Source organism: Engystomops pustulosus, chromosome 10, assembly GCF_040894005.1.
Source record: "Engystomops pustulosus chromosome 10, aEngPut4.maternal, whole genome shotgun sequence".
Taxonomy (NCBI): domain Eukaryota; kingdom Metazoa; phylum Chordata; class Amphibia; order Anura; family Leptodactylidae; genus Engystomops; species Engystomops pustulosus.
In genome coordinates, this window is record NC_092420.1 from 1,909,387 (window position 1) to 1,933,280 (window position 23,894).

Here is a 23,894-nt window from a genome sequence, read left to right on the forward strand (position 1 = left end):
CCTGTCCCTCTGTTATACACTCAGCTCTGCTGCACCTGTCCCTCTGTTATACACTCAGCTCTGCTGCACCTGTCCCTCTGTTATACACTCGGCTCTGCTGCACCTGCCCCTCTGTTACACACTCAGCTCTGCTACACCTGTCCCTCTGTTATACACTCGGCTCTGCTATACCTGTCCCTCTGTTATACACTCGGCTCTGCTACACCTGTCCCTCTGTTATACACTCAGCTCTGCTACACCTGTCCCTCTGTTATACACTCAGCTCTGCTGCACCTGTCCCTCTGTTATACACTCAGCTCTGCTACACCTGTCCCTCTGTTACACACTCGGCTCTGCTGCACCTGTCCCTCTGTTATACACACAGCTCTGCTACACCTGTCCCTCTGTTATACACTCAGCTCTGCTACACCTGTCCCTCTGTTATACACTCAGCTCTGCTGCACCTGTCCCTCTGTTATACACTCAGCTCTGCTACACCTGTCCCTCTGTTACACACTCGGCTCTGCTGCACCTGTCCCTCTGTTATACACTCAGCTCTGCTACACCTGTCCCTCTGTTACACACTCGGCTCTGCTGCACCTGTCCCTCTGTTATACACTCGGCTCTGCTACACCTGTCCCTCTGTTATACACTCGGCTCTGCTGCACCTGTCCCTCTGTTATACACTCAGCTCTGCTGCACCTGTCCCTCTGTTATACACTCAGCTCTGCTACACCTGTCCCTCTGTTACACACTCGGCTCTGCTGCACCTGTCCCTCTGTTATACACTCAGCTCTGCTGCACCTGTCCCTCTGTTACACACTCGGCTCTGCTGCACCTGTCCCTCTGTTATACACTCGGCTCTGCTACACCTGTCCCTCTGTTATACACTCGGCTCTGCTGCACCTGTCCCTCTGTTATACACTCGGCTCTGCTACACCTGTCCCTCTGTTATACACTCGGCTCTGCTGCACCTGTCCCTCTGTTATACACTCGGCTCTGCTGCACCTGTCCCTCTGTTATACACTCGGCTCTGCTGCACCTGTCCCTCTGTTATACACTCGGCTCTGCTGCACCTGTCCCTCTGTTATACACTCAGCTCTGCTGCACCTGTCCCTCTGTTACACACTCGGCTCTGCTACACCTGTCCCTCTGTTATACACTCGGCTCTGCTACACCTGTCCCTCTGTTATACACTCGGCTCTGCTGCACCTGTCCCTCTGTTATACACTCAGCTCTGCTGCACCTGTCCCTCTGTTACACACTCGGCTCTGCTGCACCTGTCCCTCTGTTACACACTCGGCTCTGCTGCACCTGTCCCTCTGTTACACACTCGGCTCTGCTGCACCTGTCCCTCTGTTATACACTCGGCTCTGCTGCACCTGTCCCTCTGTTATACACTCGGCTCTGCTGCACCTGTCCCTCTGTTACACACTCGGCTCTGCTACACCTGTCCCTCTGCGCCACATGACACCCTGACTCCTCCCCCCTGACTCCACCTCTTCTCTCTTGTAGGAGGACACCTCAGACTGTGGGCGGGGCTCCATGTTCCGGCCGTCGTGGCTCTTGCTGTCATTCCTGCTCCTCGTGGGCGGTTGCACCTCGTCCTCTGTGGGGCGGGGCCTCTAGATAAGCCCCGCCTCTTCCCTCCTTCCTGAGGCCACTTCTTGTTTAGTGACGTGGTTACCATGACAAACAGGCGAGCGCCCGTCTTTGCGTTGGGCCGAGTTTCCACGACAACCACCACTTGATTTGGATGATTTTATGGCGACAAGGAGACGTTTCTAGTGTCACCAGGAGTTACCATGGCAACCGACAAGGGGGCAAGTGGGAGGAGCCATGGCTGCTTCAGGACTTCCTGTTTCCTGTTCATCCGTCTCCATGGTTACTGTCTGTTCACCTGAATATCTGTCTTATAAGTTGTGGGGGTCACGGGGTCAGCGGAACGAGCCACACCTCCTCGTGATGATGTCATAGCTGTCCCTGGTGGTGATGTCACGGCCTTGCTCGTCTTTTCATATCATTGTCATATATAAAGGGGGAGGAGTTTATGTCATGGGGGAGGGTCCTCCAGACCTAGGGGGCGGCGGCCCACGTCTTCAGGCCGCCCCTTTGTCTGGCCGAGCGTTTTGCCTCTTTTTTTCTGGATGGTTTGTGCCCCTCCCTACTTTCACGGTTCTGCTGCCTAATAAGTGCCAAAGCTCCGCCTTCCCTCCACCTCCACCCCCTGCGTTTTGATGACCCCTCCCCCTTGTACGATTATTGCACCAAAGAATCAGGTTTGTGATTTGTCGCTTCCCCAACACGTTAGTGCTATGCAGACTGTACGCCCCGCGGGGGTGGTCCATCTCAGAGCTCCGCCCCCGCAGAAGCTAAAATACTTAGTGTCAGCTGTGATCCTCCCAGGACAGAGCACAATCATCTCACAAGCACAGGGGGCGCGGCCCCCCAAAAACCGCACACACAACCAATCAGAGCACAAGGGGAGGGGCCTCAGTCCAGCCCCGCCCTTAAGCCCTGAGCAATCCAGTATTAATCAGAGAACGAGGCGCCTCCCCCTGCCGATGCAGCATTACACGGGGGACCCCATTATCACCCAACTTTCCCCGACTCCTTCAGCGAGATTGTCAGGTGGGAGGTTCAGAAAAACTGAGGACGATCTGGGAGGGAGAGGGCTGAGCGACACCCAGCTTTCCCAGATTCCCGAATGTCCTCTCATCCCGCCCATTAGGAGTCCAGGAAAGTTGTGTGTCTCCATCTACAATGGGGGCGGGGTCTATCATTACCATTCTCATGTCATCACCTCCAGTGCTGCCCCTCCCCCTCCCGCAGCCACAATGGGGGGGAGGGGTGAGCCCCCATTCTGCCAGAGACGCCACAGGTCGGGGGGGTCATTCTCTTTGCTCGTCGCTTCGCTGTGTGTTTGGACCTTTGTTTCGGGGGATGTGTGCGCCGGGCTATACATAGGTATAAATATCTATAAATACTATATATAGGGGTGTGCGGCGCCTCCTCCCCCTTTGTGGTTGGTGACTGGAGCAGAGTTTATTTCTTTATTGTACAGGAGCAGCTCCGCGGGGGCGGGACCTTTGTACGGTTCGTGGTGATTCTGTAAAATATTTTCAAATGGTTTATTACAAAACTCAGTTAATAAATAATGTGCATATTTTCACTTCAGCGCAGACTCCGCCCTCATTCCTGCCGCGCTCAGGGGCCCTATGACAACCCCTCTGGTCACTTCTCTATATGACAGCAGCCCCGTCCCTATGATAACTCCTCCTGTCCCTGCACCATGAAGAAAGCAGAAGCGGAACACGATTGAGGTGAAATTTATTACCATAGGTGATCGGGGGCCGGGGCCCAGAGGTGGGGGAAATATGCTAGGGGCAGCTCAATCCTGCCACGCAGGGGCGATGGAGTAATGACTGTCCTCTATTAGGGGCTAAAATATGTACAGCTGCAGAGATGGGTGATGCAGATCCTGTGCTCTTCATGGGTGGAGCTAAGAGGTGAACTGTGGATCTGGACTCCTCATGGGTGGGGCTTGGAGGTATGGCTCAGGTGCTGTGCTCCTCATGGGTGGGGCTTGGAGGTATGGCTCGGGTGCTGTGCTCCTCATGGGTGGGGCTTGGAGGTATGAGGTGGATGCTGTGCTCCTCCTGGGCGGGGCTCGGAGCTGTGGCGCTGCTGATTGGCCGCGCTGTTATCCGTTCTTGTTCTGCACCCGGATGTAGCTGAAGCACAGGCCGCACGCCTCGAAGCACGGGTCACACATGCAGTGGACGCAGCTGCTCCAGAACAGCTTGAGGCAGGAGAAGTTCATGTTCCACATCTTTATACAGGGTCCGATGCACCAGATGTGGCAGCACTGCACGCAGGCGAAGTCCAGCGCCCAGCAGAAGGCCAGCGGGCACCCGCACAGCACCGACAGCACAATGTAACAGCAGTGCTTCACCCCCCCAAACGTCTTGTAGGACATCCCCCACACCCCCGGGATGCTGTGAGACCCCTCCGGCTCCCCAAACGCGTCTTCATACAGGACCTGGAGGAGACACACAGGAGGCGCATTATACATCATGTGACCCCCCATACAGTGTCCATATGTTACTGTGTAGTATTATATATATGATCCCGTATAGCGTCTACACAACACCTGCCTCTATATAACAGCCCCGTATAGCGTCTACACAACACCTGCCTCTATATAACAGCCCCGTATAGCGTATACATAACCCCGGCCTCTATATAACAGCCCCGTATAGCGTATACATAACCCCGGCCTCTATATAACAGCCCCGTATAGCGTATACATAACCCCGGCCTCTATATAACAGCCCCGTATAGCGTCTACACAACACCGGCCTCTATATAACAGCCCCGTATAGCGTATACATAACCCCGGCCTCTATATAACAGCCCCGTATAGCGTATACATAACCCCGGCCTCTATATAATAGCCCCGTATAGCGTCTACACAACACCTGCCTCTATATAACAGCCCCGTATAGCGTCTACACAACACCTGCCTCTATATAACAGCCCCGTATAGCGTCTACACAACACCGGCCTCTATATAACAGCCCCGTATAGCGTATACATAACCCCGGCCTCTATATAACAGCCCCGTATAGCTACTACACAACACCTGCCTCTATATAACAGCCCCGTATAGCGTCTACACAACACCGGCCTCTATATAACAGCCCCGTATAGCGTATACATAACCCCGGCCTCTATATAACAGCCCCGTATAGCGTCTACACAACACCTGCCTCTATATAACAGCCCCGTATAGCGTCTACACAACACCTGCCTCTATATAACAGCCCCGTATAGCGTCTACACAACCCCGGCCTCTATATAACAGCCCCGTATAGCGTATACACAACCCCGGCCTCTATATAACAGCCCCGTATAGCGTCTACACAACACCGGCCTCTATATAACAGCCCCGTATAGCGTCTACACAACACCGGCCTCTATATAACAGCCCCGTATAGCGTCTACACAACACCTGCCTCTATATAACAGCCCCGTATAGCGTCTACACAACACCTGCCTCTATATAACAGCCCCGTATAGCGTCTACACAACACCTGCCTCTATATAACAGCCCCGTATAGCATCTACACAACCCCGGCCTCTATATAATAGCCCCGTATAGCGTATACATAACACCGGCCTCTATATAACAGCCCCGTATAGCGTCTACACAACCCCGGCCTCTATATAACAGCCCCGTATAGCGTATACACAACACCTGCCTCTATATAACAGCCCCGTATAGCGTCTACACAACCCCGGCCTCTATATAACAGCCCCGTATAGCGTATAAACAACACCGGCCTCTATATAACAGCCCCGTATAGCGTCTACACAACACCTGCCTCTATATAACAGCCCCGTATAGCGTCTACACAACACCGGCCTCTATATAACAGCCCCGTATAGCGTATACATAACCCTGCCTCTATATAACAGCCCCGTATAGCGTATACATAACCCCGGCCTCTATATAACAGCCCCGTATAGCGTCTACACAACACCTGCCTCTATATAACAGCCCCGTATAGCGTCTACACAACACCTGCCTCTATATAACAGCCCCGTATAGCGTCTACACAACCCCGGCCTCTATATAACAGCCCCGTATAGCGTCTACACAACACCTGCCTCTATATAACAGCCCCGTATAGCGTCTACACAACCCCGGCCTCTATATAACAGCCCCGTATAGCGTCTACACAACACCTGCCTCTATATAACAGCCCCGTATAGCGTATACACAACACCTGCCTCTATATAACAGCCCCGTATAGCGTATACACAACCCCGGCCTCTATATAACAGCCCCGTATAGCGTATACACAACACCGGCTTCTATATAATAGCCCCGTATAGCGTATACACAACACCTGCCTCTATATAACAGCCCCGTATAGCGTATACACAACACCTGCCTCTATATAACAGCCCCGTATAGCGTATACACAACCCCGGCCTCTATATAACAGCCCCGTATAGCGTATACACAACCCCGGCCTCTATATAACAGCCCCGTATAGCGTATACATAACCCCGGCCTCTATATAACAGCCCCGTATAGCGTCTACACAACACCGGCCTCTATATAACAGCCCCGTATAGCGTATACATAACCCCGGCCTCTATATAATAGCCCCGTATAGCGTCTACACAACCCCGGCCTCTATATAATAGCCCCGTATAGCGTATACACAACACCGGCCTCTATATAACAGCCCCGTATAGCGTATACACAACCCCGGCCTCTATATAATAGCCCCGTATAGCGTATACACAACCCCGGCCTCTATATAATAGCCCCGTATAGCGTCTACACAACACCGGCCTCTATATAACAGCCCCGTATAGCGTATACACAACCCCGGCCTCTATATAACAGCCCCGTATAGCGTATACACAACCCCGGCCTCTATATAATAGCCCCGTATAGCGTATACACAACCCCGGCCTCTATATAATAGCCCCGTATAGCGTCTACACAACCCCGGCCTCTATATAATAGCCCCGTATAGCGTCTACACAACCCCGGCCTCTATATAACAGCCCCGTATAGCGTATACACAACACCGGCCTCTATATAACAGCCCCGTATAGCGTATACACAACCCCGGCCTCTATATAACAGCCCCGTATAGCGTATACACAACACCTGCCTCTATATAACAGCCCCGTATAGCATCTACACAACCCCGGCCTCTATATAATAGCCCCGTATAGCGTATACATAACACCGGCCTCTATATAACAGCCCCGTATAGCGTCTACACAACCCCGGCCTCTATATAACAGCCCCGTATAGCGTATACACAACACCTGCCTCTATATAACAGCCCCGTATAGCGTCTACACAACCCCGGCCTCTATATAACAGCCCCGTATAGCGTATAAACAACACCGGCCTCTATATAACAGCCCCGTATAGCGTCTACACAACACCTGCCTCTATATAACAGCCCCGTATAGCGTATACACAACACCGGCCTCTATATAACAGCCCCGTATAGCGTCTACACAACCCCGGCCTCTATATAATAGCCCCGTATAGCGTCTACACAACACCTGCCTCTATATAACAGCCCCGTATAGCGTCTACACAACACCTGCCTCTATATAACAGCCCCGTATAGCGTCTACACAACACCGGCCTCTATATAATAGCCCCGTATAGCGTCTACACAACACCTGCCTCTATATAACAGCCCCGTATAGCGTATACACAACACCGGCCTCTATATAATAGCCCCGTATAGCGTCTACACAACACCTGCCTCTATATAACAGCCCCGTATAGCGTATACACAACACCGGCCTCTATATAACAGCCCCGTATAGCGTCTACACAACACCGGCCTCTATATAACAGCCCCGTATAGCGTCTACACAACACCTGCCTCTATATAACAGCCCCGTATAGCGTATACACAACCCCGGCCTCTATATAACAGCCCCGTATAGCGTCTACACAACACCTGCCTCTATATAACAGCCCCGTATAGCGTCTACACAACACCTGCTTCTATATAACAGCCCCGTATAGCGTCTACACAACACCTGCCTCTATATAACAGCCCCGTATAGCGTATACACAACACCGGCCTCTATATAACAGCCCCGTATAGCGTCTACACAACACCTGCTTCTATATAACAGCCCCGTATAGCGTCTACACAACACCGGCCTCTATATAATAGCCCCGTATAGCGTCTACACAACACCTGCTTCTATATAACAGCCCCGTATAGCGTCTACACAACACCTGCCTCTATATAACAGCCCCGTATAGCGTCTACACAACACCGGCCTCTATATAACAGCCCCGTATAGCGTCTACACAACACCTGCCTCTATATAACAGCCCCGTATAGCGTATACACAACACCGGCCTCTATATAAAAGCCCCGTATAGCGTATACACAACCCCGGCCTCTATATAATAGCCCCGTATAGCGTATACATAACACCGGCCTCTATATAATAGCCCCGTATAGCGTATACACAACACCGGCCTCTATATAACAGCCCCGTATAGCGTCTACACAACACCTGCCTCTATATAACAGCCCCGTATAGCGTCTACACAACACCTGCCTCTATATAACAGCCCCGTATAGCGTCTACACAACACCTGCCTCTATATAACAGCCCCGTATAGCGTATACACAACACCGGCCTCTATATAACAGCCCCGTATAGCGTCTACACAACACCGGCCTCTATATAACAGCCCCGTATAGCGTCTACACAACACCGGCCTCTATATAACAGCCCCGTATAGCGTCTACACAACACCGGCCTCTATATAACAGCCCCGTATAGCGTCTACACAACACCTGCCTCTATATAACAGCCCCGTATAGCGTATACACAACACCGGCCTCTATATAACAGCCCCGTATAGCGTCTACACAACACCTGCTTCTATATAACAGCCCCGTATAGCGTATACACAACACCGGCCTCTATATAACAGCCCCGTATAGCGTCTACACAACACCGGCCTCTATATAACAGCCCCGTATAGCGTATACACAACACCGGCCTCTATATAACAGCCCCGTATAGCGTATACACAACACCGGCCTCTATATAATAGCCCCTTATAGCGTCTACACAACACCGGCCTCTATATAACAGCCCCGTATAGCGTATACACAACCCCGGCCTCTATATAACAGCCCCGTATAGCGTATACACAACCCCGGCCTCTATATAATAGCCCCGTATAGCGTATACATAACACCGGCCTCTATATAATAGCCCCGTATAGCGTATACACAACACCGGCCTCTATATAATAGCCCCGTATAGCGTATACACAACACCGGCCTCTATATAACAGCCCCGTATAGCGTCTACACAACACCGGCCTCTATATAACAGCCCCGTATAGCGTATACATAACACCGGCCTCTATATAATAGCCCCGTATAGCGTATACATAACACCGGCCTCTATATAATAGCCCCGTATAGCGTATACATAACACCGGCCTCTATATAATAGCCCCGTATAGCGTATACATAACACCGGCCTCTATATAATAGCCCCGTATAGCGTATACACAACACCTGCCTCTATATAACAGCCCCGTATAGCGTCTACACAACACCTGCCTCTATATAATAGCCCCGTATAGCGTCTACACAACACCTGCCTCTATATAATAGCCCCGTATAGCGTATACACAACACCGGCCTCTATATAACAGCCCCGTATAGCGTCTACACAACACCTGCCTCTATATAACAGCCCCGTATAGCGTCTACACAACACCTGCCTCTATATAACAGCCCCGTATAGCGTCTACACAACACCTGCCTCTATATAACAGCCCCGTATAGCGTCTACACAACACCTGCCTCTATATAACAGCCCCGTATAGCGTCTACACAACACCTGCCTCTATATAACAGCCCCGTATAGCGTATACACAACCCCGGCTTCTATATAACAGCCCCGTATAGCGTCTACACAACCCCGGCTTCTATATAACAGCCCCGTATAGCGTCTACACAACACCTGCCTCTATATAACAGCCCCGTATAGCGTATACACAACACCGGCCTCTATATAACAGCCCCGTATAGCGTCTACACAACACCTGCCTCTATATAACAGCCCCGTATAGCGTATACACAACCCCGGCCTCTATATAACAGCCCCGTATAGCGTCTACACAACACCTGCCTCTATATAACAGCCCCGTATAGCGTATACACAACCCCGGCCTCTATATAATAGCCCCGTATAGCGTATACACAACACCTGCCTCTATATAATAGCCCCGTATAGCGTCTACACAACACCTGCCTCTATATAACAGCCCCGTATAGCGTCTACACAACACCTGCTTCTATATAACAGCCCCGTATAGCGTCTACACAACCCCGGCCTCTATATAACAGCCCCGTATAGCGTCTACACAACCCCGGCTTCTATATAACAGCCCCGTATAGCGTCTACACAACACCTGCCTCTATATAACAGCCCCGTATAGCGTATACACAACACCGGCCTCTATATAACAGCCCCGTATAGCGTCTACACAACACCTGCCTCTATATAACAGCCCCGTATAGCGTATACACAACCCCGGCCTCTATATAACAGCCCCGTATAGCGTCTACACAACACCTGCCTCTATATAACAGCCCCGTATAGCGTATACACAACCCCGGCCTCTATATAATAGCCCCGTATAGCGTATACACAACACCTGCCTCTATATAATAGCCCCGTATAGCGTCTACACAACACCTGCCTCTATATAACAGCCCCGTATAGCGTCTACACAACACCTGCCTCTATATAACAGCCCCGTATAGCGTCTACACAACCCCGGCTTCTATATAACAGCCCCGTATAGCGTCTACACAACACCTGCCTCTATATAACAGCCCCGTATAGCGTATACACAACACCGGCCTCTATATAACAGCCCCGTATAGCGTCTACACAACACCTGCCTCTATATAACAGCCCCGTATAGCGTATACACAACCCCGGCCTCTATATAACAGCCCCGTATAGCGTCTACACAACACCTGCCTCTATATAACAGCCCCGTATAGCGTATACACAACCCCGGCCTCTATATAATAGCCCCGTATAGCGTATACACAACACCTGCCTCTATATAATAGCCCCGTATAGCGTCTACACAACACCTGCCTCTATATAACAGCCCCGTATAGCGTCTACACAACACCTGCCTCTATATAACAGCCCCGTATAGCGTCTACACAACCCCGGCTTCTATATAACAGCCCCGTATAGCGTCTACACAACACCTGCCTCTATATAACAGCCCCGTATAGCGTATACACAACACCGGCCTCTATATAACAGCCCCGTATAGCGTCTACACAACACCTGCCTCTATATAACAGCCCCGTATAGCGTATACACAACCCCGGCCTCTATATAACAGCCCCGTATAGCGTCTACACAACACCTGCCTCTATATAACAGCCCCGTATAGCGTATACACAACCCCGGCCTCTATATAATAGCCCCGTATAGCGTATACACAACACCTGCCTCTATATAATAGCCCCGTATAGCGTCTACACAACACCTGCCTCTATATAACAGCCCCGTATAGCGTCTACACAACACCTGCCTCTATATAACAGCCCCGTATAGCGTCTACACAACCCCGGCTTCTATATAACAGCCCCGTATAGCGTCTACACAACACCTGCCTCTATATAACAGCCCCGTATAGCGTATACACAACACCGGCCTCTATATAACAGCCCCGTATAGCGTCTACACAACACCTGCCTCTATATAACAGCCCCGTATAGCGTATACACAACCCCGGCCTCTATATAACAGCCCCGTATAGCGTCTACACAACACCTGCCTCTATATAACAGCCCCGTATAGCGTATACACAACCCCGGCCTCTATATAATAGCCCCGTATAGCGTATACACAACACCTGCCTCTATATAATAGCCCCGTATAGCGTCTACACAACACCTGCCTCTATATAACAGCCCCGTATAGCGTCTACACAACACCGGCCTCTATATAACAGCCCCGTATAGCGTCTACACAACACCGGCCTCTATATAATAGCCCCGTATAGCGTATACACAACACCTGCCTCTATATAATAGCCCCGTATAGCGTCTACACAACACCTGCCTCTATATAACAGCCCCGTATAGCGTCTACACAACACCAGCCTCTATATAATACCGCATGTAGTGACCCTATAGCAGTTATGGCGAACCTATGGCACTGGTGCCAGAGGTGGCACTCAGAGCCCTTTCTGTGGGCACTCAGGCCATCATCCCAGGACAGAGTTCAACAAACAGGACCAAATCCACCAAATCTTCCTGCAGTCCTAGGCAACTTATGACTATTTTACAGCGACACTTCATTGACTGTTTGGAACTGCTTCAAAAGTGAGAAGGGCATTATCTTTGTGGTCCTCCTGCTGGACCCACCGTTCTTCCTAAACAGAGAGACCCTGGAGAGAAGCTACAATGATGGCTGAATTCGCCCTCCTTCGTTCAACTGTATTGGTGGCTTCAGGGGCCGATACAATTAAAGAAGTGGAAGAGCAGGGAGCAATAAGTTACTGCTTAAAATGGCACATCAGGGTAAATAAGTGGGACCTGGTTGTAGTTTGGGCACTCGGTCCCTAAAAGGTTCGCCATCACTGCTCTATAGCGTGTATATACTGTCACCACGTGGGGTGCAGTACCTTTAGTCCCTGGCGGTGTTATCACACACATGATATAACATTGTGTCTATTCGCTGACAGGCAGCAGAGCAGGAGGACTCACCTGGATGTGCTGGTTCAGGTTGTTGGGGTCCCGGTGCTCCATGTCCAGGGGGCGGGGCTCGCTGGGAGGGGCCATGGTGGGTGACTGTCTGCTGTCCAGCTCCCCCTCTTATAGCGCCGCTCTCCTGGTCTCCATGGGGAAGAGCATCAAACATCTCAGCGCCTCCTGCCCCCGGGGGTAACTCTCCTCCACTGTCCTGACAACCATTGTCCTTGTGCGTCCCGAGCCGCCTGCTGAGGATGATGGGAGTCGCTGAGGATGATGGGAGTCGCTGCATTGTCCTCGCATTATGGAGGCAGCAATTACCAGACACCGGAAACTGCAACGTCCAACATTACACAGGAATGAAGAGAGACAAGAACCGACACCCTAAGAGTGATAGGAGGACACACTGCCCCCTGCTGGTGTGATGATGTGGGGCCATGGTATAGGATAGTCACCCCTAGCAGTGATAGGAGGACACTGCCCCCTGCTGGTGTGATGATGTGGGGCCATGGTATAGGACAGTCACCCCTAGTAGTGATAGGAGGACACACTGCCCCCTGCTGGTGTGATGATGTGGGGGCCATGGTATAGGACAGTCACCCCTAGTAGTGATAGGAGGACACACTGCCCCCTGCTGGTGTGATGATGTGGGGGCCATGGTATAGGACAGTCACCCCTAGCAGTGATAGGAGGACACACTGCCCCCTGCTGGTGTGATGATGTGGGGGTCATGGTATAGGACAGTCACCCCTAGGAGTGATAGGAGGACACACTGCCCCCTGCTGGTGTGATGATGTGGGGCCATGGTATAGGACAGTCACCCCTAGCAGTGATAGGAGGACACACTGCCCCCTGCTGGTGTGATGATGTGGGGGCCATGGTATAGGACAGTCACCCCTAGCTGTGATAGGAGGACACTGCCCCCTGCTGGTGTGATGATGTGGGGCCATGGTATAGGATAGTCACCCCTAGCAGTGATAGGAGGACACATTGCCCCCTGCTGGTGTGATGATGTGGTGGCCATGGTATAGGACAGTCACCCCTAGCAGTGATAGGAGGACACACTGCCCCCTGCTGGTGTGATGATGTGGGGGCTATGGTATAGGACAGTCACCCCTAGTAGTGATAGGAGGACACGCAGCCCCCTGCTGGTGTGATGATGTGGTGGCCATGGTATAGGACAGTCACCCCTAGCAGTGATAGGAGGACACACTGCCCCCTGCTGGTGTGATGATGTGGGTGCCATGGTATAGGACAGTCACCCCTAGCAGTGATAGGAGGACACACTGCCCCCTGCTGGTGAGATGATGTGGGGCCATGGTATAGGACAGTCACCCCAAGCAGTGATAGGAGGACACACTGCCCCCTGCTGGTGTGATGATGTGGGGGCCATGGTATAGGACAGTCACCCCTAGGAGTGATAGGAGGACAAACTGCCCCCTGCTGGTGTGATGATGTGGGGGCCATGATATAGGACAGTCACCCCTAGCTGTGATAGGAGGACACTGCCCCCTGCTGGTGTGATGATGTGGGGCCATGGTATAGGATAGTCACCCCTAGCAGTGATAGGAGGACACTGCCCCCTGCTGGTGTGATGATGTGGGGCCATGGTATAGGACAGTCACCCCTAGTAGTGATAGGAGGACACACTGCCCCCTGCTGGTGTGATGATGTGGGGGCCATGGTATAGGACAGTCACCCCTAGCAGTGATAGGAGGACACACTGCCCCCTGCTGGTGTGATGATGTGGGGGTCATGGTATAGGACAGTCACCCCTAGGAGTGATAGGAGGACACACTGCCCCCTGCTGGTGTGATGATGTGGGGCCATGGTATAGGACAGTCACCCCTAGAAGTGATAGGAGGACACACTGCCCCCTGCTGGTGTGATGATGTGGGGCCATGGTATAGGACAGTCACCCCTAGCAGTGATAGGAGGACACACTGCCCCCTGCTGGTGTGATGATGTGGGGGCCATGGTATAGGACAGTTACCCCTAGTAGTGATAGGAGGACACACTGCCCCCTGCTGGTGGGATGATGTGGGGGCCATGGTATAGGACAGTCACCCCTAGTAGTGATAGGAGGACACACTGCCCCCTGCTGGTGAGATGATGTGGGGGCCATGGTATAGGACAGTCACCCCTAGATGTGATAGGAGGACACACTGCCCCCTGCTGGTGTGATGATGTGGGGCCACGGTATAGGACAGTCACCCCTAGCAGTGATAGGAGGACACACTGCCCCCTGCTGGTGTGATGATGTGGGGGCCATGGTATAGGACAGTCACCCATAGAGTGATAGGAGGACACACTGCCCCCTGCTGGTGTGATGATGTGGGGGCCATTGTATAGGACAGTCACCCCTAGAAGTGATAGGAGGACACACTGCCCCCTGCTGGTGAGATGATGTGGGGGCCATGGTATAGGACAGTCACCCCTAGAAGTGATAGGAGGACACACTGCCCCCTGCTGGTGTGATGACATGGATGCCATGGTATAGGACAGTCACCCCTAGCAGTGATAGGAGGACACACTGCCCCCTGCTGGTGTGATGATGTGGGGGCCATGGTATAGGACAGTCACCCCTAGCAGTGATATGAGGACACACTGCCCCCTGCTGGTGTGATGATGTGGGGGCCATGGTATAGGACAGTCACCCCAAGCAGTGATAGGAGGACACACTGCCCCCTGCTGGTGTGATGATGTGGGGGCCATGGTATAGGACAGTCACCCCTAGGAGTGATAGGAGGACAAACTGCCCCCTGCATGTGTGATGATGTGGGGGCCATGATATAGGACAGTCACCCCTAGCTGTGATAGGAGGACACTGCCCCCTGCTGGTGTGATGATGTGGGGCCATGGTATAGGATAGTCACCCCTAGCAGTGATAGGAGGACACTGCCCCCTGCTGGTGTGATGATGTGGGGCCATGGTATAGGACAGTCACCCCTAGTAGTGATAGGAGGACACACTGCCCCCTGCTGGTGTGATGATGTGGGGGCCATGGTATAGGACAGTCACCCCTAGCAGTGATAGGAGGACACACTGCCCCCTGCTGGTGTGATGATGTGGGGGTCATGGTATAGGACAGTCACCCCTAGGAGTGATAGGAGGACACACTGCCCCCTGCTGGTGTGATGATGTGGGGCCATGGTATAGGACAGTCACCCCTAGAAGTGATAGGAGGACACACTGCCCCCTGCTGGTGTGATGATGTGGGGCCATGGTATAGGACAGTCACCCCTAGCAGTGATAGGAGGACACACTGCCCCCTGCTGGTGTGATGATGTGGGGGCCATGGTATAGGACAGTTACCCCTAGTAGTGATAGGAGGACACACTGCCCCCTGCTGGTGGGATGATGTGGGGGCCATGGTATAGGACAGTCACCCCTAGTAGTGATAGGAGGACACACTGCCCCCTGCTGGTGAGATGATGTGGGGGCCATGGTATAGGACAGTCACCCCTAGATGTGATAGGAGGACACACTGCCCCCTGCTGGTGTGATGATGTGGGGCCACGGTATAGGACAGTCACCCCTAGCAGTGATAGGAGGACACACTGCCCCCTGCTGGTGTGATGATGTGGGGGCCATGGTATAGGACAGTCACCCATAGAGTGATAGGAGGACACACTGCCCCCTGCTGGTGTGATGATGTGGGGGCCATTGTATAGGACAGTCACCCCTAGAAGTGATAGGAGGACACACTGCCCCCTGCTGGTGAGATGATGTGGGGGCCATGGTATAGGACAGTCACCCCTAGAAGTGATAGGAGGACACACTGCCCCCTGCTGGTGTGATGACATGGATGCCATGGTATAGGACAGTCACCCCTAGCAGTGATAGGAGGACACACTGCCCCCTGCTGGTGTGATGATGTGGGGGCCATGGTATAGGACAGTCACCCCTAGCAGTGATATGAGGACACACTGCCCCCTGCTGGTGTGATGATGTGGGGGCCATGGTATAGGACAGTCACCCCTAGAAGTGATAGGAGGACACACTGCCCCCTGCTGGTGTGATGATGTGGGGACCATGGTATAGGACAGTCACCCCTAGTAGTGATAGGGGGACACTGCCCCCTGCTGGTGTGATGATGTGGGGGCCATGGTATAGGACAGTCACCCCTAGAAGTAATAGGAGGACACACTGCCCCCTGCTGGTGTGATGATGTGGGGACCATGGTATAGGACAGTCACCCCTAGTAGTGATAGGGGGACACTGCCCCCTGCTGGTGTGATGATGTGGGGGCCATGGTATAGGACAGTCACCTCTAGTAGTGATAGGAGGACACTGCCCCCTGCTGGTGTGATGATGTGGGGGCCATGGGATAGGACTGTCATCTCTAGAAGTGATAGGAGGACACTGCCCCCTGCTGGTGTGATGATGTGGGGACCATGGTAAAGGACAGTCGCCCCTAGAGTGATAGGAGGACACACTGCCCCCTGCTGGTGTGATGATGTGGAGCCATGGTATAGGACAGACACCCGTGGTAGTGATAGGAGGACACACTGCCCCCTGCTGGTGTGATGATGTGGGGCCATGGTATAGGACAGTCACCCCCTAGCAGTGATAGGAGGACACACTGCCCCCTGCTGGTGTGATGATGTGGGGGCCATGGTGTAGGACAGTCACCCCTAGCAGTGATAGAAGGACACACTGCCCCCTGCTGGTGTGATGATGTGGGGGCCATGGTATAGGACAGTCACCTCTAGCAGTGATAGGAGGACACACTGCCCCCTGCTGGTGAGATGATGTGGGGGCCATGGTATAGGACAGTCACCCCTAGCAGTGATAGTAGGACACACTGCCCCCTGCTGGTGTGATGATGTGGGGGCCATAGTATAGGACAGTCACCCCTAGAAGTGATAGGAGGACACACTGCCCCCTGCTGATTTGATGATGTAGGTCCATGGTATAGGACAGTCACCCCTAGTAGTGATAGGAGGACACACTGCCCCCTGCTGGTGTGATGATGTGGGGGCCATGGTATAGGACAGTCACCCCTAGAAGTGATAGGAGGACACACTGCCCCCTGCTGGTGTGATGATGTGGGGGCCATGCTATAGGACAGTCACCCCTAGCAGTGATAGGAGGACACGCAGCCCCCTGCTGGTGTGATGATGTGGGGGGCCATGGAATAGGACAGTCACCCCTAGTAGTGATAGGAGGACACACTGCCCCTTGCTGGTGTGATGATGTGGGGGCCATGGTATAGGACAGTCACCCCTAGTAGTGATAGTAGGACACACTGCCCCCTACTGGTGTGATGATGTGGGGGCCGTGGTATAGGTTAGTCACTCCTAGCAGTGATAGGAGGACACTGCCCCCTGCTGGTGTGACGATGTGGGGGCCATGGTATAGGACAGTCACCCCTAGAAGTGATAGGAGGACACACTGCCCCCTGCTGATGTGATGATGTGGGGGCCGTGGTATAGGACAGTCACCCCTAGAAGTGATAGGAGGACACAATGCCCCCTGCTGGTGTGATGATGTGGGGACCATGGTATAGGACAGTCACCCCTAGTAGTGATAGGGGGACACTGCCCCCTGCTGGTGTGATGATGTGGGGGCCATGGTATAGGACAGTCACCCCTAGAAGTAATAGGAGGACACACTGCCCCCTGCTGGTGTGATGATGTGGGGACCATGGTATAGGACAGTCACCCCTAGTAGTGATAGGGGGACACTGCCCCCTGCTGGTGTGATGATGTGGGGGCCATGGTATAGGACAGTCACCTCTGGTAGTGATAGGAGGACACTGCCCCCTGCTGGTGTGATGATGTGGGGACCATGGTATAGGACAGTCGCCCCTAGAGTGAGAGGAGGACACACTGCCCCCTGCTGATGTGATGATGTGGGGGCCATGGTATAGGACAGATACTCGTGGTAGTGATAGGAGGACACACTGCCCCCTGCTGGTGTGATGATGTGGGGCCATGGTATAGGGCAGTCACCCCTAGCAGTGATAGGAGGACACACTGCCCCCTGCTGGTGTGATGATGTGGGGGCCATGGTGTAGGACAGTCACCCCTAGTAGTGATAGGAGGACACACTGCCCCCTGCTGGTGTGATGATGTGGGGGCCATGGTATTGGACAGTCACCCCTAGAAGTGATAGGAGGACACACTGCCCCCTGCTGATTTGATGATGTAGGTCCATGGTATAGGACAGTCACCCCTAGTAGTGATAGGAGGACACACTGCCCCCTGCTGATGTGATGATGTGGGGGCCATGGTATAGGACAGTCACCCCCTAGCAGTGATAGGAGGACACACTGCCCCCTGCTGGTGTGATGATGTGGGGGCCATGGTGTAGGACAGTCACCCCTAGCAGTGATAGTAGGACACACTGCCCCCTGCTGGTGTGATGATGTGGGGGCCATGGTATAGGACAGTCACCCCTAGAAGTGATAGGAGGACACACTGCCCCCTGCTGATTTGATGATGTAGGTCCATGGTATAGGACAGTCACCCCTAGAAGTGATAGGAGGACACACTGCCCCCTGCTGGTGTGATGATGTGGGGGCCATGGTATAGGACAGTCACCCCTAGCAGTGATAGGAGGACACACTGCCCCCTGCTGGTGTGATGATGTGGGGGCCATGCTATAGGACAGTCACCCCTAGCAGTGATAGGAGGACACGCAGCCCCCTGCTGGTGTGATGATGTGGGGGGCCATGGAATAGGACAGTCACCCCTAGAAGTGATAGGAGGACACACTGCCCCTTGCTGGTGTGATGATGTGGGGGCCATGGTATAGGACAGTCACCCCTAGAAGTGATAGGAGGACACACTGCCCCCTGCTGATTTGATGATGTAGGTCCATGGTATAGGACAGTCACCCCTAGCAGTGATAGGAGGACACACTGCCCCCTGCTGGTGTGATGATGTGGGGGCCATGCTATAGGACAGTCAACCCTAGCAGTGATAGGAGGACACGCAGCCCCCTTCTGGTGTGATGATGTGGGGGGCCATGGAATAGGACAGTCACCCCTAGTAGTGATAGGAGGACACACTGCCCCTTGCTGGTGTGATGATGTGGGGGCCATGGTATAGGACAGTAACCCCTAGTAGTGATAGTAGGACACACTGCCCCCTACTGGTGTGATGATGTGGGGGCCGTAGTATAGGTTAGTCACTCCTAGCAGTGATAGGAGGACACTGCCCCCTGCTGGTGTGATGATGTGGGGGCCATGGTATAGGACAGTCACCCCTAGAAGTGATAGGAGGACACACTGCCCCCTGCTGGTGTGATGATGTGGGGGCCATGGTATAGGACAGTCACCCCATGCAGTGATAGGAGGACACACTGCCCCCTGCTGGTGTGATGATGTGGGGGCCATGGTGTAGGACAGTCACCCCTAGCAGTGATAGTAGGACACACTGCCCCCTGCTGGTGTGATGATGTGGGGGCCATGGTATAGGACAGTCACCCCTAGAAGTGATAGGAGGACACACTGCCCCCTGCTGATTTGATGATGTAGGTCCATGGTATAGGACAGTCACCCCTAGAAGTGATAGGAGGACACACTGCCCCCTGCTGGTGTGATGATGTGGGGGCCATGGTATAGGACAGTCACCCCTAGCAGTGATAGGAGGACACACTGCCCCCTGCTGGTGTGATGATGTGGGGGCCATGCTATAGGACAGTCACCCCTAGCAGTGATAGGAGGACACGCAGCCCCCTGCTGGTGTGATGATGTGGGGGGCCATGGAATAGGACAGTCACCCCTAGAAGTGATAGGAGGACACACTGCCCCTTGCTGGTGTGATGATGTGGGGGCCATGGTATAGGACAGTCACCCCTAGAAGTGATAGGAGGACACACTGACCCCTGCTGGTGTGATGATGTGGGGGCCATGGTATAGGACAGTCACCCCTAGAAGTGATAGGAGGACACACTGCCCCCTGCTGATTTGATGATGTAGGTCCATGGTATAGGACAGTCACCCCTAGCAGTGATAGGAGGACACACTGCCCCCTGCTGGTGTGATGATGTGGGGGCCATGCTATAGGACAGTCAACCCTAGCAGTGATAGGAGGACACGCAGCCCCCTTCTGGTGTGATGATGTGGGGGGCCATGGAATAGGACAGTCACCCCTAGTAGTGATAGGAGGACACACTGCCCCTTGCTGGTGTGATGATGTGGGGGCCATGGTATAGGACAGTAACCCCTAGTAGTGATAGTAGGACACACTGCCCCCTACTGGTGTGATGATGTGGGGGCCGTGGTATAGGTTAGTCACTCCTAGCAGTGATAGGAGGACACTGCCCCCTGCTGGTGTGATGATGTGGGGGCCATGGTATAGGACAGTCACCCCTAGAAGTGATAGGAGGACACACTGCCCCCTGCTGGTGTGATGATGTGGGGGCCATGGTATAGGACAGTCACCCCATGCAGTGATAGGAGGACACACTGCCCCCTGCTGGTGTGATGATGTGGGGGCCATGGGATAGGACAGTCACCCCTAGGAGTGATAGGAGGACACACTGCCCCCTGCTGGTGTGATGATGTGGGGGCAATGGCATAGGACAGTCACCCCTAGCAGTGATAGGAGGACACACTACCCCCTGCTGGTGAGATGATGTGGGGCCATGGTATAGGACAGTCACCCCTATTAGTGATAGGAGGACACACTGCCCCCTGCTGGTGTGATGATGTGGGGGCAATGGTATAGGACAGTCACTCCTAGCAGTGATAGGAGGACACACTGCCCCCTGCTGGTGTGATGATGTGGGGGCCATGGTATAGGACAGTCACCCCTAGTAGTGATATGAAGACACACTGCCCCCTGCTGGTGTTATGATATGGGGGCCATGGTGTAGGACAGTCACCCCTAGCAGTGATAGGAGGACACACTGCCCCCTGCTGGTGGGATGATGTGGGGGCTGTGGGATTGGACAGTCACCCCTAGAAGTGATAGGAGGACACACTGCCCCCTGCTGGTGTGATGATGGTGGGGCCATGGTATAGGACAGTCACCCCTAGCAGTGATAGGAGGACACACTGCCCCCTGCTGGTGTGATGATGTGGGGCCATGGTATAGGACAGTCACCCCTAGGAGTGATAGGAGGACACACTGCACCCTGCTGGTGTGATGATGTGGGGGCCATGGTATAGGACAGTCACCCCTAGGAAGGATAGAAGGACACACTGCCCCCTGCTGGTGTGATGATGTGGGGGCCATGGTATAGGACAGTCACCCCTAGCAGTGATAGGAGGACACTGCCCCCTGCTGGTGGGATGATGTGGGGGCAATGGTATAGGACAGTCATCCCTAGCAGTGATAGGAGGACACTGCCCCCTTCTGGTGGGATGATGTGGGGACCATGGTATAGGACAGTCACCGCTAGAAGTGATAGGAGGACACACTGCCCCCTGCTGGTGGGATTATGTGGGGGCCATTGTATAGGACAGTCACCCCTAGCAGTGATAGGAGGACACACTGCCCCTGCCGGTGGGATGATGTGGGGACATGGTATAGGACAGTCACCCCTAGTAGTGATAGGAGGACACACTGCCCCCTGCTAGTGTGATGATGTGGAGAGCATGGTATAGGACAGTCACCCCTAGTAGTGATAGGAGGACACTGCCCCCTGCTGGTGTGATGATGTGGGGCCATGGTATAGGACAGTCACCCCTAGGAGGGATAGAAGGACACACTGCCCCCTGCTGGTGTGATGATGTGGGGGCCATGGTATAGGACAGTCACCCCTAGAAGTGATAGGAGGACACACTGCCCTCTGCTGGTGTGATGATGTGGGGCCATGGTATAGGACATTCACCCCTAGCAATGATAGGAGGACACTGCCCCCTGCTGGTGTGATGATGTGGGGCCATGGTATAGGACAGTCACCCCTATTAGTGATAGGAGGACACACTGCCCCCTGCTGGTGGGATGATGTGGGAGCCATGGCATAGGGCAGTCACCCCTAGCAGTGATAGGAGAACACTGCCCCTGCTGGTGTGATGATGTGGGGGCCATGGTATAGGACAGTCACCCCTAGCAGTGATAGGAGGACACACTGCCCCCTGCTGGTGAGATGATGTGGGGGCCATGGTATAGGACAGTCACCCCTAGCAGTGATAGGAGGACACACTGCCCCCTGCTGATGTTATGATATGGGGGCCATGGTATAGGGCAGTCACCCCTAGTAGTGATAGGAGGACACACTGCCCCCTGCTGGTGTGATGATGTGGGGGCCGTGGTATAGGACAGTCACCCCTAGGAGTGATAGGAGGACACACTGCCCCCTGCTGGTGGGATGATGTGGGGACATGGTATAGGACAGTCACCCCTAGGAATGATAGGAGGACACACTGCCCCCTGCTGGTGTGATGATGTGGGGACATGGGATAGGACAGACACCCCTAGAAGTGATAGGAGGACACACCTCCCCTGCTGGTGTGATGATGTGGGAGCCATGGTATAGGACAGTCACCCCTAGCAGTGATAGGAGGACACACTGCCCCCTGCTGGTGTGATGATGTGGGGGGCCATGGAATAGGACAGTCACCCCTAGAAGTGATAGGAGGACACACTGCCCCTTGCTGGTGTGATGATGTGGGGGCCATGGTATAGGACAGTCACCCCTAGAAGTGATAGGAGGACACACTGCCCCCTGCTGATTTGATGATGTAGGTCCATGGTATAGGACAGTCACCCCTAGCAGTGATAGGAGGACACACTGCCCCCTGCTGGTGTGATGATGTGGGGGCCATGCTATAGGACAGTCAACCCTAGCAGTGATAGGAGGACACGCAGCCCCCTTCTGGTGTGATGATGTGGGGGGCCATGGAATAGGACAGTCACCCCTAGTAGTGATAGGAGGACACACTGCCCCTTGCTGGTGTGATGATGTGGGGGCCATGGTATAGGACAGTAACCCCTAGTAGTGATAGTAGGACACACTGCCCCCTACTGGTGTGATGATGTGGGGGCCGTGGTATAGGTTAGTCACTCCTAGCAGTGATAGGAGGACACTGCCCCCTGCTGGTGTGATGATGTGGGGGCCATGGTATAGGACAGTCACCCCTAGAAGTGATAGGAGGACACACTGCCCCCTGCTGGTGTGATGATGTGGGGGCCATGGTATAGGACAGTCACCCCATGCAGTGATAGGAGGACACACTGCCCCCTGCTGGTGTGATGATGTGGGGGCCATGGGATAGGACAGTCACCCCTAGGAGTGATAGGAGGACACACTGCCCCCTGCTGGTGTGATGATGTGGGGGCAATGGCATAGGACAGTCACCCCTAGCAGTGATAGGAGGACACACTACCCCCTGCTGGTGAGATGATGTGGGGCCATGGTATAGGACAGTCACCCCTATTAGTGATAGGAGGACACACTGCCCCCTGCTGGTGTGATGATGTGGGGGCAATGGTATAGGACAGTCACTCCTAGCAGTGATAGGAGGACACACTGCCCCCTGCTGGTGTGATGATGTGGGGGCCATGGTATAGGACAGTCACCCCTAGTAGTGATATGAAGACACACTGCCCCCTGCTGGTGTTATGATATGGGGGCCATGGTGTAGGACAGTCACCCCTAGCAGTGATAGGAGGACACACTGCC

The 23,894-nt window shown here is 53.7% G+C and overlaps 2 protein-coding genes across 5 annotated transcripts in view; one reads left to right on the forward strand and one right to left on the reverse strand.

Moving 5' to 3' along the window:
- Positions 1 to 3,156, forward strand: part of CACNA2D2 (calcium voltage-gated channel auxiliary subunit alpha2delta 2) — a 217,657-nt gene extending 214,501 nt beyond the window's left edge. For all 4 annotated transcript variants that reach the window (XM_072128014.1, XM_072128015.1, XM_072128016.1 and 1 more), the window contains one exon: positions 1,495 to 3,156. In XM_072128014.1, coding sequence (XP_071984115.1) covers positions 1,495 to 1,608 — 114 coding nt within the window. In that variant the 3' untranslated portion in view covers positions 1,609 to 3,156. The remainder of the gene's footprint in view (positions 1 to 1,494) is intronic.
- A 145-nt stretch (positions 3,157 to 3,301) lies between these two features.
- LOC140104465 (caveolin-3-like) lies at positions 3,302 to 12,655 on the reverse strand. Its single transcript, XM_072128018.1, has 2 exons — positions 12,327 to 12,655; positions 3,302 to 4,021 (listed from the first exon to the last, which is right to left on the reverse strand). The coding sequence occupies exons 1-2, from the start codon at positions 12,399 to 12,401 to the stop codon at positions 3,683 to 3,685; spliced, it is 414 nt and encodes a 137-aa protein (XP_071984119.1). The 5' UTR covers positions 12,402 to 12,655; the 3' UTR covers positions 3,302 to 3,682.
- Between the last annotated feature and the right edge of the window lie 11,239 nt (positions 12,656 to 23,894).

Coding starts and splice junctions, on each gene's coding strand:
- LOC140104465 (XM_072128018.1), bottom strand. CDS start 12,401: ATGGCCCCTCCCAGCGAGCCCCGCCCCCTGGACATGGAGCACCGGGAC. Junction 4,022..12,326: donor ACCTGAACCAGCACATCCAG/GTGAGTCCTCCT, acceptor TGTCTCCTCCAG/GTCCTGTATGAAGACGCGTT.